Raw genomic sequence first — 17,534 nt, forward strand, 5'->3', positions numbered from 1 at the left:
ACACCTTCACTCTGTGCTTTTGCTGGGTTAAAAACAACAATAGAGTTGGATTTCTCTGAGGTAAGATTACCAAAAGTGGTCAGTCACACTTTGAGACAGTGAAAGGTGCAGAAATAAGTGGTTTAGCAATTAGAAGTTACCTTCCAAGGAAATGATCCACAGAGTGCCTTCTTTTATTTAAGTTTAATTACATCACACTGTAGGACAAAGGAAATGTCTACAAACTCCTACTCATAAACATTGGCTTACTTGGGCTTAGTAAGTCCTTCTTATTTCTATTTCAGCTAGATGTGCTGGCTAATTAGTGGGGTCAAATACTAACAGCCTTCCTTATGTCAGCTGACTTCAGAAATAGACATGCTTGAAGTTGGATTATGGAAAAGACTGACCCATAAAAATATTCACTACTGGGTTGTGAATCATTTTGGTCTCACGGACAGAAACATGTGAAATTAAACATCTCTTTTGGGTTCCTGAAGCTGTAGTTCTTGGATTTGATAAATGAAGTATGCTCAAACAAACTTAGAGGGAAGTGGCGCTGGGGCTTAAACGGTAGAGTGCTTGCCTTGAGCTGAATTGCTGAGGGACAGCGCCCAAGTCCAGAGTTCAAGCCCCATGACCGACAAAAAAACAAAACGAAACAAAAAACAACTTAAAGGTCTGAAAATCTAAGGATAAAACCTCATTTGCCTTTCTTCTTCGAAAAGGCAATAATAATAGGAGTCTTGAAGAAGAACTTGTTAGGCTAAATGATAGAAAATCAGAGAGCCTTGGAAAGCTCCAACTCAACTCTAAGATTTGAGTCCTTACTGATACTTAAATACTGAAAGCTCTGTGAACACCTCCCACACCCAGTGCGGCTCTATTTGGAGGTGGAGCCTCTAAGAAAGTGATTAAGGTTCCAGAACGGCGTAAGGGTGGGGCCTTGATCACAAAGGATCAGTGTCCTCAAAGAGAAGAGCCACAGGAAGTCTCAGGTGTTCTCCTCTTCCCTCCTCTCCCTCCTCTCCCTTGCTGTCTTCTATCTTTTTTTTCTCTCCCTCTCTGTCTTTCTCTTTTTTTCTCTTTCAGTATCTCCCCCTGTTCCACTAATGTGTACTGAGGAAAGGTTATAGAAGAACATGATGAGAAGACAATATGTATATACACGAAGAGAGCTCTGAACAGAGGCCAACTCTGTGAGAACTTGATCTTGAAATTTAAACTCCTACACTGTTAGGAAAGAATCTTCTGTTGTTTAAGTTATTCAGTACATGGTATTTTACTATGGTATTATTAGGTCTTTTTAAAGAAGAACTTTTTTTTTTTGCCAGTTGTAGGGCCTGAACTCTGGGCCTGGGTGCTGTCCCTCAGCAATTCAGCTCAAGGCTAGCACCCTACTACTTGAGCCACAGCACCATTTCCAGCTTTTTCTGCTTATGTTGGTACTGAGGAATCGAACCCAGGGACTCATGCATGCAAGGCAAGCACTCTACCACTGAGCCACCTTCCCAGCTAGGTCTTTTTAAAGAGGTCATTTCTTTCAGTAGATAATTTTTGGTTTTGAAATAAATCATTGTGTTTACTGAATATAATTTGCGTTGAAACTGCCCTCATTTTAACTCTGTCTTTGAGTCTTAGAACATTTTCTTTTTGTTCTCTTAGATTCTCAATATCTTCATATTCATATTTCCTACCAATATCCCCCATTCTCTAAGCTTTGTATTTACCTTAAATGTGCCTATCCCTTATCTCTTGCACACAAAATAAGCCCAAAAGAAGTAAGTCGAGGGGCTGGGAATGTGACTCAGTGGTAGAGTGCTTGCCTAGTATGCATGGAGTCTTGGGTTCAATTGCTCAGTACCACATAAGCAGAAAAAGCCAGAAGTGATGCTGTGGCACAAGTGGTAGAGTACTAGGTTTGAGTAAAAGAAGCTCAGGGACAGTGCCTAGGCCCCATGACTGCTGGGGTCCGTGGGGGGGAGGGGAGGAGGGAAAGAAGTAAGTGGAGAGACATCTCTTTTTGGAAGAGAGCATCCTGACACATTTGTCTTGCCTTCTGTGTGGACATCCTGAACTAGCAGAGCTAACATTTAAGTAGAAAACAGATTTCTTAAAAAATGACACATCCTTCCTTGCCTGATGGTTGGGAATAATTCATTCCTTTTACAATACGATCATGGCTTGTATTAAATATAGATGAAAACAATCCTAGCATAACATTTTTCAGCACATGAAGGCTGGAGGAATGGCGAAGTAGTAGGGTGCCTGCCTAGCAAGCACAAGATCCAGAGTTCAAACCCCAGTACCACCACCACCACCTCCAAGAACAAGAAAAGAAAGAAAAGATTGCACATTAAACAGAAAATGAACAATGGCAACCTGAAAACTTAATCATGTCCAAGGCTCTATTTGAAACCAAGGTTTCAAAATCCATCATTGTGAGTGATGAAGCTGTCTGCGCCTAAGTTTTCTAAGAAGCCAAGAAACCACTTTACAATAATATCAAATGGCCTCTGGAGATTGTGGTGCAATGCAATTGTTTTCCTGTACTTTGCATTTTGCCCAAATAATTCTGCAATGCAGACTACAGACAAGATGGATTTCTTTCTGTAGCGCTATTGCAAATTAGTTTTCTGGAGTTTTCATCAGCTTTGTAAATCTTGTTGATATAATTTACAAAGATTTGTTACCATAAGAGCTTACAGGAAAATTATGAAAGATAATAAAAAAATCATTTTCATTGTCTTATCTGTTGGATCAGAATTAGTCATAGGAAGATTGATGTTAATGTATTTTCAGGGTGTTAATGAGTTCCCTCCTTTATTAGTAGTCAGCTTTTAAAGTATCTTAACGATGTACAGACATTCTTCAAACTGTTCAGAAAGTACAATGACAAATGGTATCATTAACAGCAAGATTCTCAGTGAGTAGAGCATACAATTTGTCGACATTTGAAGTTAGGCCAAAATTCGAGTCTTATATCTGTATATACTTCATTTTTAAATATGTTAAAAGGCCTCTGAGTGCATCTTAAACAATTGGAAAATATTGTGCAGGTAATCAGACACAGGATCTGGAGTTTAACTTTCCTACTTACATATAGGTTGACAGAAAAAAAATGTTATCTTCCCTAGAAATGGAAGCTACATGTTAAGGCCTAGTCAGTAAAACAACTTAGGTTTTGCTGTGTTGGCCTGGATGGAGAATTGTCTGACATTCTGGTAAGATCTCAGCTTCCTGGGTAGCTAGGATTATAGGTGTGAGGCACAGGTGTCCAGCTCCAAACATGGCTTTTTTGTTGTTATTTTTAAATATTATTTTTATTATCTTTTAGTTACACATAAAGGTTACTATTCAATAAATTATTTTATAAATATAAGTGGATCTTCATCAATATCACCCTTTTCATCATTCTCCACCAGCCCTCCTAACCCAACCCCTCACCTCAATTTTCTGTAAAGCATTATTTTTTAAGATGAGGGAGGATTAGCAGATGTTCAATGAGTTTACTTCTTGCGTCTTACATTTTCTTTGTTGTTAGCAAAGTTGAAACTCCTTTGGATGCAATAACTATAGAGGAAAAGAGCAGATCTCAGCCTGGCTAGGATTACAGGCATGAGTCACTGGTATTAGGCTCTTCCTTCTTTTGTGGTTGAAATCATACCCACGGCTTCATGAATGAGACAAGTGCTTTACCACTGAGCTAAGCCATAGCCCCTAGCCTGGCAACATTAAAATGTAAGAGCCTAGGTTCTGGGTAAGACAGAATTTCTTTTAGCTGTTTTTCAATCCTGGCTAACTTCTCCACATGGAACATTTAGGAAGGTTGGTAAATGGTGGCAGTTTGGATCCATTTTCCTGCATTGGTGTGGACAACATGAGCTGGCTCCCAGCATAAGAAAAGGGAATCTGCTCTAAGTTGTGTAAAAGTCATATTAGCTCTTGGTTCCTACAGAAGATATACATGAAGCAGGGCTCTTTATGCAGGGCTTGCTTCCTTTATGAGGTGTGTGTGTGTGTGTGTGTGTGTGTGTGTGTGTGTGTGTGTGTGTGTGTGTGTGTGTGTGTGTGTGTGTGTGTGTGTGTGTGTGTGTGTGTGTGTGATACTAAAGTCTGAACTCAGTTTCTCACACTTTCTAGGCAGGCTCTTTACTACTTAGTCATGTCTCCAGCCCTTCTTTGCACTGGTTATTGTGAGATAGGGTCTGGCTTCCTGCTCACATGCATGCCTGGCCTTCCACTGGCCTGTTTTAGGCTTCCTGTTGCAGTGGAGATGCCAAGCACACTTTGCCATGTCCATTTTCCCCATGAAGACAGGAGCTGCTGGGCTTTCTCTGCTGTCCTTCAGATCTTAGCTTCCTGCATAGGTAGGATGACAGATGTGTGTCACCATGCCCAGCTGTGGGTTGAACAGGAAGGACTCCTTTGGACTTTTCTGACAGGGTTGGCCTGATACTGTGATCATCCAAGGCCAGTAGCTTCAGCAGCTAGGATTACAAATGTGAGCCACCACACTTGGCCTTGAGAGTGTATTTTTAAAACATTCTTCATTACCAAGGAAGAGAATGCTATACTGGAGAAACCTCTGAGAAGAGGTGTCAGTGGGGAATTAGTTCACATGTCATTAGTCCCTTAAAAACAGAAGGTTAATTAAGAAGGAAGGATAAACTCTCAGGAGAATACTAGCAATGAGAGTATGATGTAGGGTGCTCAGAATTCCCATGAGTAAAGTTGGGATGCACACATTACTTGTCATAGTGCCTAATAAAAATACAACTCAGAAAGAAATGAAACTAACAAAACAAAATAGCACCGAGGCATTTCTGTGCAGCTGGGCCATAGGTGGCCTGAGGTGGCCTACTGCATCCTTGCTTGTTTGTTTGTTTGTTTTTCTGATTCACTCTATCACCCAGCTTTTCCAGCCAGGGACTGTCAGCATCAGCTACAGGGTTGAGCTCCTTTTCCTGTTCCTTTTCCATGACCTGTGCATGCCAAACCTCATTTCCAGCTCAGGAACAGTTCTACAATCCAGCTGTGCCACTCAGACCACAACCAAAACTTGGCTTAACCCCTTGTCACCTGGGCTACTTATTAGCTATTTAAAAATGATTAAACATTAATTTTTTTTGCTAAGCACAGCCAGCTAATTACAACTAACACTTGCTTACAATGTGCTGAGAACTGTTCTAAGAGCTACGGATTCTCATACCGAAGCTGGAAGATGGAGGCTGACATTATATTTGTTTCATAGAGAAAGAAAATGGAGAACAGTGAGATTAATTACTCCACCCAGGGTCATACAGCAGAGCTGGGGTTTGAATGCAGGTCATCTATCTCTGACAGTCTCTTCTCCAAGGTCTAAGTAATATATCCTCTGTTTTAATCTAATCTATTATTAATTTGATTGTTCTTGTTGTCGTCGTTGCTCTATGTGTGTGTGTGTGTGTGTGTGTGTGTGTGTGTGTGTGTGTGTGTGTGTGTGTGTGTGTGTGTGTGTGTGTGTGTGTGTGTGTGTGTGTGTGTGTACTGGTCCTGGGGTTTGACTCAGGGCCTAGGTGCTGTCCCTGAACTTTTGTTTTCAAGGTTAGTGCTCTATCACTTAAGCCTCAGCCCCATTTTCAGCATTTTTGTTTGTTTGTTTGTTTGTTTTGGTGGTTAATTGGGGGTAAGAAGTCCATAGACTTTCCTGCATGGGCTGGCTTAGAACTTTGATCTTCAGATGTTAGCCTCTTGATTAGCTAGGATCACAGGTGTGAGCCACTGGTCCCTGGATAGTTACTCTGTTTTGAAGAGGCAGTACAGTTATTAATGGGTTCAGAATTCACAGCCATGGAGGTGTGTATGGAAACTGTGCTCATTCCAGTGCCTCATTGTCGAGATCTGTTCTGGAAGTTATCACACCCAAGCCAAAGCTGCCAGGGTATTTCTCTCCTTTTCTCCTTAGCGCACTGAGATACATACTATACTGTCCTATACCATGAGATATACTTTGGCATGTCGCCTTTTCACTTAACGTGCATTGAAGATCCTTCCCAATTAGCACATAAAGAGCCCTTATTTTTCTTTTTTTTCCCCTCCCTTTTCCATTCCTTTCTTTAAGGACTATGGATAGTCTATATTAGGAACAGGCAAGTTTTTCCTTTAAAGGGAGAGACTGTAAATATTTCAGGTTTTGAGGTCCATATGGTCTCTGTCACATATGCTGCTGTTGCTTCCTTAAAAAAGTTTTAAAAACCATTCTCGTCTCATGGGTGGTTTAAAAAATGGCGGCGGGGTGAACTCAGCTATACCGTGTCAATCTCTGAATCTTTCTTGTTTCTGTTCTACCTCCCGGTGGCTAGTTCTCTTCTAGCTGCTCCACCGCTTCTTGACATTTTTTCTTTTTTGGGTTTGTTGTTATTTTTGGAGATAGGTTTTCCCTATACTGGCTTTCAACTTGTGAGCCTACTGCCTTAGCCTCTTGAATTCTGGGATTACAAACATGTACAACCACACTTGGCCTCCTCTTCCTACTCCTCCTCCTTTTAACTAAAGTTTGTGATTTACTTGTATTTTCTTACTTTTGATCTACTGTCTTTTCTCTGTGACAGTACATTTTTAGAGTGCCATACATTATTAGAAACCCCTTAGAAGGGCTTTTTGAAAACAGCAGTGAAAATAATTACATGTAGGGGAGAGAGCAAAATCTCCGGATAGATTTCTATTTGAATCCTGCCTCTGTTACAGGAGTGGCTATTCCTGTTCAATGTACTCCCTTTTCTTCACTTCAGTTTCCTCATCTGTAAAATGGGAACAATTTTTCACCATTGGAATATTGGGAAGATTAAATAAATACATGCAAGTAAAGCCCCTGAGCAGCCAGGATAGCCACCAGCTATCATTTTTTGTGTCAACTTAGGGATTTTGTGAGGTCATCAGACCTAGAGGTCATCGGACCTAGAACAAGACACATCTTATGCAATGTGGTAAGTGCAGGGCCCCCATGTGAGCCTAGGGACAGGACATGAATTGAGTGTGTGTGTGTGTGTGTGTGTGTGTGTGTGTGTGTGTGTAGTTTGCTGCTTCTGGGGATTGAATGGAGGGTCTGGGCAGTATTCCTGACAGTTTTTTTTCTTATATTTCTTTTTTGTTGGTCGTGAGGCTTGAACTCTGGACCTGGGCGCTGTCCCTCAGCTCTTAAGCTCAAAGCGAGCGCTCTACCACTGAGCCACAGCACCACTTCCAGTTTTCTGAGTAGTTTATTGGAGAGAAGATGGGAGGAAGGGATGGTAGGGGGAAAGCAAAGTAGGAAGAAACAATGCTTGATAAGAAATGTACTTGTTACCTAACTCATGTGATTGTAACAACCTCTGTACAGTATTTTCAGAATAAAAAACTTATTTCAAAAAAAAAAAAGTCTCACAGACTTTCTTGCCTGGGCTGCTTTGAACCTTGGTCCTTAGATCTCAGCCTCCTCAGTAGCTAGGATTACAGGCGTGAACTTTTTTTTCTCAAGGCTAGTACTCTACTTCTTAAATCACAGCTCTACTTCTAGCTTTTTAGTGATTAATTGGAGATAAGCATCTCATAGACTTTGCTGTGGGGCTGACTTGGAACCTCAGTCCTCAGATCTCAGCCTCCTGAGTAGCGAGGATAACAGGCCCAGCTATGAACTGAATTTTGAAGAGTGGGTGACAGACACTTGATGTTCTTGACTATGGTAAAGAGCTATCTGATGCTATCCCTGCTCCCCCAAGGCCTTCAGAGATGCCCTCCCACCATGCTGGGGGTGAGCCTGCTTGGCCACATATGCCATGCTCTTCACAATCTCACACTTCTCACAATGCTGCCTAGACCCCCAGATCTCTCCTTCCATTCCTCCACCGATCTCTTTTCCCTTCCGTTGTTGTAATCCATGCTTCCTTCCAATCCAATCTCTGGATCACAGCCCCAGGGACCCTTTTTACGCATGTCAATCACATATAGGCATGTCCAGCGGCTTTGCTTCCCCAGAAAGAAGTCAACTTCCCTGTTGTCTATGGGTCTGCTTTCCTCTCTGGCCCCACTGCCATCCTCCTCCTTCCTCCCCTCACTCTTTCTTTGTTCCTTAAAGAGCCCACGTTCATATCTGCCTTTGAGGTATAATTCACTTGGCTAGCTCCTTCTGGAAGTTTAGCCTCAGTGTAGTCAGACTTCCTGTGTCCAACTTTCTTCTCTCCCCTATTGTCACCATGTTTTGTTAGTCTTCTCTTCCCACTATCAACTACAGGCGTATTGACTGATATTACAGCCCTGGCTCTGCTAGCACATGTGGGTCTGGCCAGTGCCCAGCCACTGCCTGGCACAAATGAGCCATTGAAAACTTTCAGATGAACAGGTGAAGAAGTTCAAGTCAATTTATCCTTTCTGGCATATCATCTTTTCCACCAACCCCTAAACACAAAATTCTTTCTTAAGGTCTTATACCTCTCTCTGCACATGTTGCCATTTAGTTCTTTCTTTCCTGAGTGACAAACTCTTTGTTCATCCATCAATACCCAACTTAAGTATTACTCTTCCGTGGAGTTTTTAATGCCTTGTTGGCAGGCTTCAGAGCACTTTGCACAAACAACACAGGGTCATAGCTAATTACCAAGCACAAACGTTTGTTGGTGGACTTATTTATGGCCTGAATATCCCTCAAACATTGTACGACCTCTTTTCATTTTACATAAAATACATTACTTCAAAGGAGGGAAACCTATTATTGTGTAAGTGGCAAGTATGGACACGGGATATGAATATTTAGCGTCTAATTCTATGCTGTGTGCTTTTTGCATACTATCTCATTTAACCTCACGGAGGCAGGTACTGTAATGATCTGCTCTTTAGAGGACAGGGAACTAGAGCTCAATGAGGTTGGTAAGTAGATTGCCCTTGGTAGGCTTGCAGAGTTCACCACTAGGCCTTCCTGCATCAGTGATAGAGAGTAGACACTTCTTTGGAGGCATGCTTGTTTTTAAGCAATCAGTGTATCAGCAAGGTGTGCAAATTCACCCTGAGTCTCCTCACTGAGACCTGGGGCAACTGTGCCCCAGAGAGGTCAGTGAGACGCGTGCTCTTCTGCAGCAAGATCCTCCCTCGTAGGGGATCTAGTGGCCAGATGGAGCAGCATGGTGCCCATATGGCCCTCTGCACACCTATGCCTAGGCCAGCCCTAAGGGCAGCCAGATGTCCTTGAGGCCTGCCTCCTACTGTCACATGCTGCTTGTCCATGTGGACAGGAGCTGCTCTGCCAGCCTGCTCCTGAGCTAACATCCAGGGACCCTGGGGCTCTGAGCAGGAGGGCAAGGAGCCAGCAAGGCAGAGGAGGCAAGGGCAGCGGAGCTGCAGTCGCTTCATCCTCCCCTTTGAAGGAAGAACTTTCCCTTGTATCTTCCTATGAGGGAACAGGGCAGCAGGCAACAATTACCATGCTTTTCTCCTGGGAAGAGTAGATGCCGTCGCATGCTAGTAAAGTCCTAAAACATGCTGGTAAGCAGTATCTTAACTTTTCAGCTCATTAGGAATTCTGTGAAGAAAATGGGATAATCTTTGGATAATCTGTGGATTGAGTGGCTGGGGAGCCCACTAGGACTCTAGACTCTGAGCCTATCTCCAGACCCAACAAGCAGAAATCAGAATTGTGTGTGTGTGTGTGTGTGTGTGTGTGTGTGTGTGTGTGTGTAATGGTTCTGGCTTGAACTCAGGGCCTGAGCTCTGTTCCTAAGCTGCTTTTTGCTCAAGACTAGTGCCCTGCCACTTGAACCATGGCATCAATTCTGGCCTTTTCTGAGTAGAGTTTATTGGATATAAGAGTCTCACAGACTTTCTTGCCTGGGCTATCTTTGAACCATGATCCTCAAATCTCAGCCTCCTGAGTAGCTAGGATTATAGCAGGATTTGTTTTTATGGAGCCTTTTCCTTCTCTAAGTTCTAAGTTCCTACCAAAGGTAGTAGCCTTTGTTGGCACTCAGCAATGTGTCAGAGAGGTGACACTAACATGTTAATATGCTACCTCTAAAACCTAGAGGTTTTAGAAGCTCTGTGCTTGCTTCTTAATTGCTACACTGAAGTCTGGAGTTAAGCAAGACTCTCTTCTGAAATTTGTGCACATCTCTGAGTTTGAGAAGCCTTGACCTAGCATTGACTTTTTGAGTGAATGGTCCAGAGGCAGTACTGTATGATGGAAGGTTCTGACAATGTATGTAGACAATGCTCAGATGAACTCTCAGTCTTCCTTTCTCCCAGCTAGGTCTACTCAATGAATTAACCTCTTCTTAATGAGCTATTGATTCCTCAACTGGAGACACTGAGAGCCACAATACACATATAATGCCTAGGTCAAGTCTGTGGCACATAGCAGGTGTTTGCTAAGTATTAGGGACTATTGCTACTAGGTGGGACAATCTGATTGGTTGTGCCATTGAACAGTGGGTGGGGCCAGAGGATGTTAACTTCAACAAGAGGGACAGAGGAGGCCAGTGGGGTCTCATGGAGATGTGATGGTTGTAATATTTCTATTCTTTAACTCTGACCGTAAGGATAGAGAAGAGTAGGCAACAGCTATTTTGATACATCAAGGCCTACATTTTCATCCCTGAGATGAGATTGTGAGGCATGAGTCATCTAACCTAATCCTGGGAAACAATAGCTCAGAGAATATATGTGTTCATTTATTCAATAAACACAAAGTTGCCACCTGTGGAGGCCATGGTATGGTACTGGGACACAAATGCAAAGATAGAACCAATTCTGCTTGGTGTCCACCCAGCTGGGAGCTGGGGCCCTTAAGAAGGATACCCGTTCCATAACACTGTGCTTACACACCAGGAAGAACAGCAGTCCAGAGCAATGTAAGAGCCATACCTGGGACTCTGCGGCTTCGATGGTGTGGGAGAGGTTTCCATTTTGCACAGGTTCTGAAGTCTCACTGGATGGTGTCACTTCAACTTCAGTGCTCGTGCTGTTTGGGAGTTCGATTTTTTCTGTGACATAATTTAAACACATAGAAAACAAACACAATCAATGGGGGGTAAGAGGCATGCCACAAATGACATTCTGAAATGCTGGGCACAAGGAGAGAGTAATGTCAGAGAGCTGGCCTGGTATTAGGCTAAATAGCAAACAGCCTTTCCTTTTCTCCCCCTGCTCTTTTCCCTCTACTATAAGCTCTGGCTTCTATTTCTATTAAGCTATGGCTTGACGTCACATGATTGTCCTATCAGCTCTGACAGCATTTCTTTTTTTTTTTTTTTTTTTTACCTTTTTGGTGGAACCAGCCATTCAAGAACATAAATGCAGACTTTCAGAAGCCCAAACTACACTCAAACTTATACACTGTCATTTACACTTTGGACTGTACCCCTCAACCATCGGTTGTACTGCACCCCAGAGAGGATATTGGCCTAAGACCAAGTTCTTAGGCCATCCCATCAGGCTGTCACTTTAGGAGAATCTCCTCCTCATTCTGTGTCTGGGGACCCTTCCTTCTTTGTGAAATGAGCCGGTCAAACCAGTTGCTTGCTAAGGTCCATTGCTTTCAGCTGTAAGACCTCTCAGGCTTTGTGAGCAAAGTGTGTGCTTGTGCTCCTCCAGTGGCCCTGGGAAGGCAGACTTAGCATGTCTTATACCTGAGCTTCTTACCTCACAAAAGGCAGCGAGGAGATGGATAAGGAATGGAGGCCCAAGTCTGTGTCTTTCCTAATTGGGTGGAGTGAAGCAACGAGTCAAGAGCAGCCAAGTTTTCCACTGTGATGTGAGAAGTGGCTTGAGGGCTTTGGTTAAAAGTTGGGACTCTGAGACCTGGGAGGCAATCAGTTCTGTGTTCATACTCTCTGTAACTGGTGCTATGGGATCTATAGCAAGTGCCTCAAACCTCTGTGAGAATCAGTGTTAACAGTGATGTGAAGAGTACCTGTGTGCCTGTATACTACCATAGAAGATGGACATTGTGAAATAAGAAAGTACATGAAAAGCACTGAGCTGTGTCTGGGTACAGAGCTAGTCTGCAAACTATTTGCTTTCCCAGTATACTACCTGCCTTTTACTAGAAGATTCTTTTTGAGGCTAAGAGGAGCAATTCCAGGTGTTCAGGTGCACCCAGGATTAACTGGAGTTCAGTGGGAGAGAAACAAAAATGTTCCTATTGTGATCCACTAGGTGTGGAGTCAATCCTAGGGCTCAATGGAGCAGGCAGCTCATAGATGCAACGAGTCCCAGGCTGCCCATTGAGCCTCAATTTGTATTTTTCCTAACAAGTTCAATGGGACTGGATATCTCTATCACTTTGTACCTAAGGAAATAATCTAAGAGGCTCAGGACAATTTTGGGGTTTGAAGCAGCCAGATCTTAGAAATCATAGGGAAATAGTTTACATTTATGTATTTAGTTGGGTCATAGAGAAGCATACATAAGTATAAATATAGAAAGCCATAGAAACTACGTGTGTGCTGATTGAATCATTTGAACTAAAAGCTGCTCAGTACATTGAGCATATAAAAACTCTCTTTTAGGCTGTAGTGATATAACCTCAAGACCCATCTGTCATGACCACCTTGATTCCAGGACAGGGTACTTTGTACTTAAGGGAGTTGGATGGCCAAGGACAGAGGTGAGCCATAAGAAAATACCTGTCAGGCAAGTATCTCACTCATGTGTGCTTTTATCTGGTCGTGTTTTTACCACCAAATAAAATATGAAAATTAAGTCTTGAGCTTTCTCTGAATAGCAAGGACTTTAGATACACAGTATTTGTGATTATCAAATAATTTGAAGGCCTAACATCATTGAAATTTCTTGGATTTATGTGTTCATACTTTCATGAATGATTCAGTCCAGGCCCAAGAATGTCAATTATTGGGAGGAAGGTTAAGATGGAACTCAAGCAAGTCTTCTACTCCAGTCTACTTCATGCCACAAAGAAAGAAATAAACACGTGAAATAAAGGAAAAACAAAAAAATACCCTCAAACAGCTCAATTAATTAATCCCAATATCTTAAGCAAAACCAGGTGTCAGACATTAATGGTGTGACTTCATGTTTTCATAAGACAACAGCAAAATACATGCTTTATAATCCCAACTTCAAGAAGTAACCCAGGTTAATATTTTGAATGCCAAGTATTATTATGTTAAAATTTTCCCCTGAGCTAGAAGTTGGGATAAGAGGAGAGTCAGAAACTTCTATGGAGTGTCAGATATTTTGAGTGTAACGCTGTTGAATTTTGTCTGCAGATAATTTTAGTTACTTGGGAAATAGCTTCATTTATAGCATAGATCCAGATTAGGTTAAATTTGGTTTGAATTTCGAATTAGGGAGCTATATTATAGTTACAGACAGGAGGAACATCATGCTTCAAGTTAAAATAAGATGCCTGAATGTCACAATCTGGTCACATAGGAGATCTAGAAAAGTCAGCCAAAGGAGACCAGGGCTGATGCTGTTGAGTTCATACGAAAAGCAGCAGCAGCAGCAGCAACTTGAAGAGATTCTGGCACTCTCTCAAGGAGAGACTGAGTAGTGACTTCTTTTTTTTAAATATATTTTTTATTGTAAAGATATTGTACAGAGGGGTTACAGTTACATGAGCAAGGCAATGAGGCCACTTCCCATCGAGCATTGTTACCCCCTCCTTTGTTTTCCCCTACCATCCCTTTCCTCCCCACCTCAACTCCTCCTTCCTGCCCCAACAATGTTGTAAAGTTTGTTTTCAACATAGTGTCTTGTACATCTTATTGTTACAATGGGCCATCGTGTATCCTTATTTCAGCATTTTGTTATTTCCCTTCCCGTCCCCAAATAAGAAAAATGTATATACAAGATGCAGGACACCAGATCAAATACAGTGACAACAGGGGTTATACCATAGGGGAAGAACATACAAAGAAACAAAAAAAATTACATAGTACATTAAAAAGAACAACACGAAAGATAAAATCTCTTGCATCCCTATCTTGGGGTTCATTTCGCTTATCATAATCTCGTACGGTCATATGTAGATAGCTTTTGACCTCTTCTGCTTGTCCTAGACATATACTAGTTATTGAAGATAAGGGAAACCATGGGACCTATGTTTCTTTGAGTCTGACTTACTTCACTTAATATAATTTTTCCAAGTTTTTCCATTTCCTAGCAAATGGGTGGTGTCATTCTTTCTGATGGAGGCACAGAATTCTATTTTGTGTGTGTGTGTGTGTGTGTGTGTGTGTGTGTGTGTGTATGTGTGTGTATATATATATATATATATATATATATATATATATATATATATATATATATATCACATTTTCTTGATCCATTCATCTACCAAGGGGCATCTGGGTTGGCTCCATATCTTAGCTAAGGTGAATAATGCTGTGATAAACATAGTTGTGCTGGTAGCTTTAGTATGACCTTGTTTGTGATCATTTGGGTAAATGCCCAAAAGTGGGATTGCTGGGTCATAGGGGAGTTCTATGTGGAGTCTTTTGAGGAACCTCCATACTGCTTTCCAAAGTGGTTGAACAAGTTTACACTCCACCAACAATGCAGTAGGGTTTCCTTTTGCCACATCCCCTCCAGCATCTGTTGTTATTAGATTTCTTGATTATAGCCATTCTAACTGGGGTGAGGTGGAATCTCAATGTTGTTTTGATTTGCATTTCTGTTATGGCTAGAGAAGTTGAGCATTTCTTCATGTGTCTATTGGTCATTCTTATTTCCTCTTCAGAGAAGTTTCTCTTTAAGCCTTTAGCCAACTTATTTATTAGGCTGTTGTTTCTTTGAGGATTTGTTGTTGGGGGATTTAATTTTTTGAGTGCTAAGTATATTTTAGATATGAGACCCTTGTCTGTTCTATGACTAGTGGAAGATCTTCTCCCAATCCATGAGCTTTCTATTGATCTTGCTAGCTATGTCCTTTGCCATACAGAAGCTCTGCAGTTTCATGCAATTCCATTTGTCCAACCTTTCTTTCATTTGTTGTGTTTGTGGGTCTTTATTAAGAAAATTTTGGCCTGTGCTAAGGAGGCCTAGAATTTTTCCTATTCCATCCTGTAATGTTTTCAGAGTGTCTGCTTTGACTCTGAGGTCTTAGATCCATTTGGAGTTGATTCTGGTGCAGGGATCTAGCTTTAGTTTTCTACAGGTGTTTAACCAATTTTGTCAGCACCATTTACTGAAGAGTCTGTCTTTCTTCCATTCTATTTTTTTTTTTTAGCTCTCTTATAGATTAGGTGGCTATAGGTCTGTGGGTTCATTTCTGGGTCTTCAGTTTTATTCCATTGGTCCTCAGGTCTGTTCTTGTACCAGTACCAAGCTGTTTTGATTACTATGGATTTGTAGTAGAGTTTGAAATTTGGTATTGATATTACTCCAGCACTGTTCTTTCTGCTAAGGATTGTTTTTTCTATTTGGGGTCTTTTATTGTTACATATAAATTTTTGGATTGCCTCTTCTATTTCCTTGAAGAGTGAAGTTGAGATATTGCTGGGTTTCACATTGAATTTGTAGATAGCCTTGGCAGTATTGCCATTTTCACAATGTTAATCTTCCTAATCTAGGAGCACGGGAGGTTTTTTGAATAGTGACTTCTTAGTGGTTGTTCAATAATCAATGCATAGGCATAAAATCTGGTTGTCAGGCAAGAATTATAGGAGAATCCTTGCCTTTGTTAAACCATTAAAAAACACCTGTGCAGGTCCCTGAAATGAAGATATTGTCTACTCTTGAGTGCTGATGCCAGGTTAGGGGGTTCATTAGAATCATTTTACTCCCATTGGGCTTCCCCTAGATTTATTAGGGACCATTCTGTGCTAGAGGATTCTGTGTTGGCATGGAGTCAAAGATGCCTACGCTGAGCTCTGCCTCCTTGTTCCCCTCAGTCTCTGGAAGCGAAAGTGATAGATGTCTGTCTGTACTCACCGACGTGATTGGCAGCCCCATTCTGCCTTTCGTTCTCATCCACATGGCATTTCTTCTTGGCAATCTTGTGGAGAATTGAGGCCTTTTCTCTGAACCTCCCTGAACCAAGAGAGAGTGGTAGGAAAGAGACAGAGTGAGGAGGAAGAGAGCCTTGTGGCAAAGGAGAAACACCAGAAAGCAGGCATGCAGCTTCTCCAGTTACGCGGCACTACACCCAGCAGGGCCCATACCACTGCATGCCCTTGGGCCTGTGTGAAGGGCACTCTCTTACCTCTGTGGATTCTTCAACCTCCATACTCTCTGTGAGAGCCTCAAGCTGCTGAACCATAGATGAAGGGTCTGATGGGGACCTCTTCCCTCCCCTCACAAATAAACAAAAACAAGCAAGTGTTGCTAACACTCTCCCTACTGCTTGACATCTGGAAGAGTCCTAAATACCCAGAGCTACTCTGAAGCCATAGACGTTTCTCTGTAATTAAATACTCATCCTAGATCAGTTTTTGACCATGAGCTGGGAAAGAAAAACCAAACCCAGGAATCTTCTGATTTGACTTTGGTTTCCCAGCATTTATCATAACTAACATTGCAGGAACAGGCATCGCAGCTTTCCATATCAGCTGAATCAGCTGCAAGTAAAGCATTAAGGAGGCAACTGACTCCATTTGGGGATTGAGGGCAAAGAATGATCAACTAAGCACAGCAAGTAATGTTGGTGACGAGACACTTTGGGAAAGGTGCTGGGGGAAAAATACTGTCCTCAATGTAATCACTTTGAATAGCTCTGCCACAGTATGAAGCTTCATTTCTTCTTGCTCATAATGAATGGGGTAAACACATGCAGCAAGCAAGGAAGTAAACATGCAAAAGTGGAGAGAGGAGGGAAAGATAGATAACACATTTCTTTTTCTTTTTTAATCCTTGATTATCTTGCTTGGGAATATTCAAGGTACCAATGCTTCTCATTTTAAACCAACTGATGATTGTCTACACTCAGATAGGATGAGCTCCTCTAAAGACCCCAATTTTCCCACTAGGAATCTTTCGCTGGTGCATTCTCTAGCTGCATACCACAGGGAATCTCATTCTACTTTTGGTTACTACCAAATCAAACCAAAAGTGTGTCTCCTGGAGAGCGTCTCCTCCCAGGACAGGACATAGCTGGTGGACACTCACTTCCCCTCCCTTGGTTGTTGTTGGAAATCACAAAATATGGTCAAATCTGTGTTTCAGGCCTCTGGGACAGACAGATATGCCAACCCCAATGGGGAAGGTAATCTAGGATCAGGCCCTTTCTGTTCAAAGCTCCATTAGTTGTAAATCTAACTAGCTTCCAACATGAAGGTACCTCTAGGATAGAATGAGCTAGGTATAGGCAATAGATTTTCAGCACAAAGTGTATTCTGAAAGATGGCAGGAAGTGAAACACTACACAGAGGAAAAGGAGAGGTCAGAGTATGGCTTAGGCCATAAAAGGAAATGAAAAGGAGGGAGATGTCCTGGGGTCTGTTTGTCTTTGATGAATGTTGAAGGTCAGTGTGAGGGTCACCATCCTGGAGGGTAGTTTGAAGTTGGTTGTTTTTATTTAATCTCCAAGGCAAATGGTGGGAAGAGAAAAGAAAAATCAAAGGAAGTCCGGGAACTAGGAAAGTGAG

The 17,534-nt window shown here is 42.0% G+C and overlaps 1 protein-coding gene across 6 annotated transcripts in view; it reads right to left on the reverse strand.

Annotated features, from left to right (window-relative positions):
• Slc24a2 (solute carrier family 24 member 2) overlaps nucleotides 1-17,534 on the reverse strand; it is a 246,706-nt gene that overhangs the window by 32,234 nt on the left and 196,938 nt on the right. For 5 of the 6 annotated variants that reach the window (XM_070007933.1, XM_070007941.1, XM_070007906.1 and 2 more), the window contains 2 exons: nucleotides 15,883-15,981; nucleotides 10,849-10,967 (listed from right to left, as the gene is read on the reverse strand). In XM_070007933.1, coding sequence (XP_069864034.1) covers nucleotides 10,849-10,967; nucleotides 15,883-15,981 — 218 coding nt within the window. The remainder of the gene's footprint in view (nucleotides 1-10,848; nucleotides 10,968-15,882; nucleotides 15,982-17,534) is intronic. The other variant, XM_070007950.1, reaches the window with a different exon arrangement.

The sequence above is a fragment of the Dipodomys merriami genome, unplaced genomic scaffold, assembly GCF_024711535.1.
Source record: "Dipodomys merriami isolate MVZ:Mamm:240054 unplaced genomic scaffold, mDipMer1.0.p SCAF_11, whole genome shotgun sequence".
In the NCBI taxonomy this organism is placed as follows: domain Eukaryota; kingdom Metazoa; phylum Chordata; class Mammalia; order Rodentia; family Heteromyidae; genus Dipodomys; species Dipodomys merriami.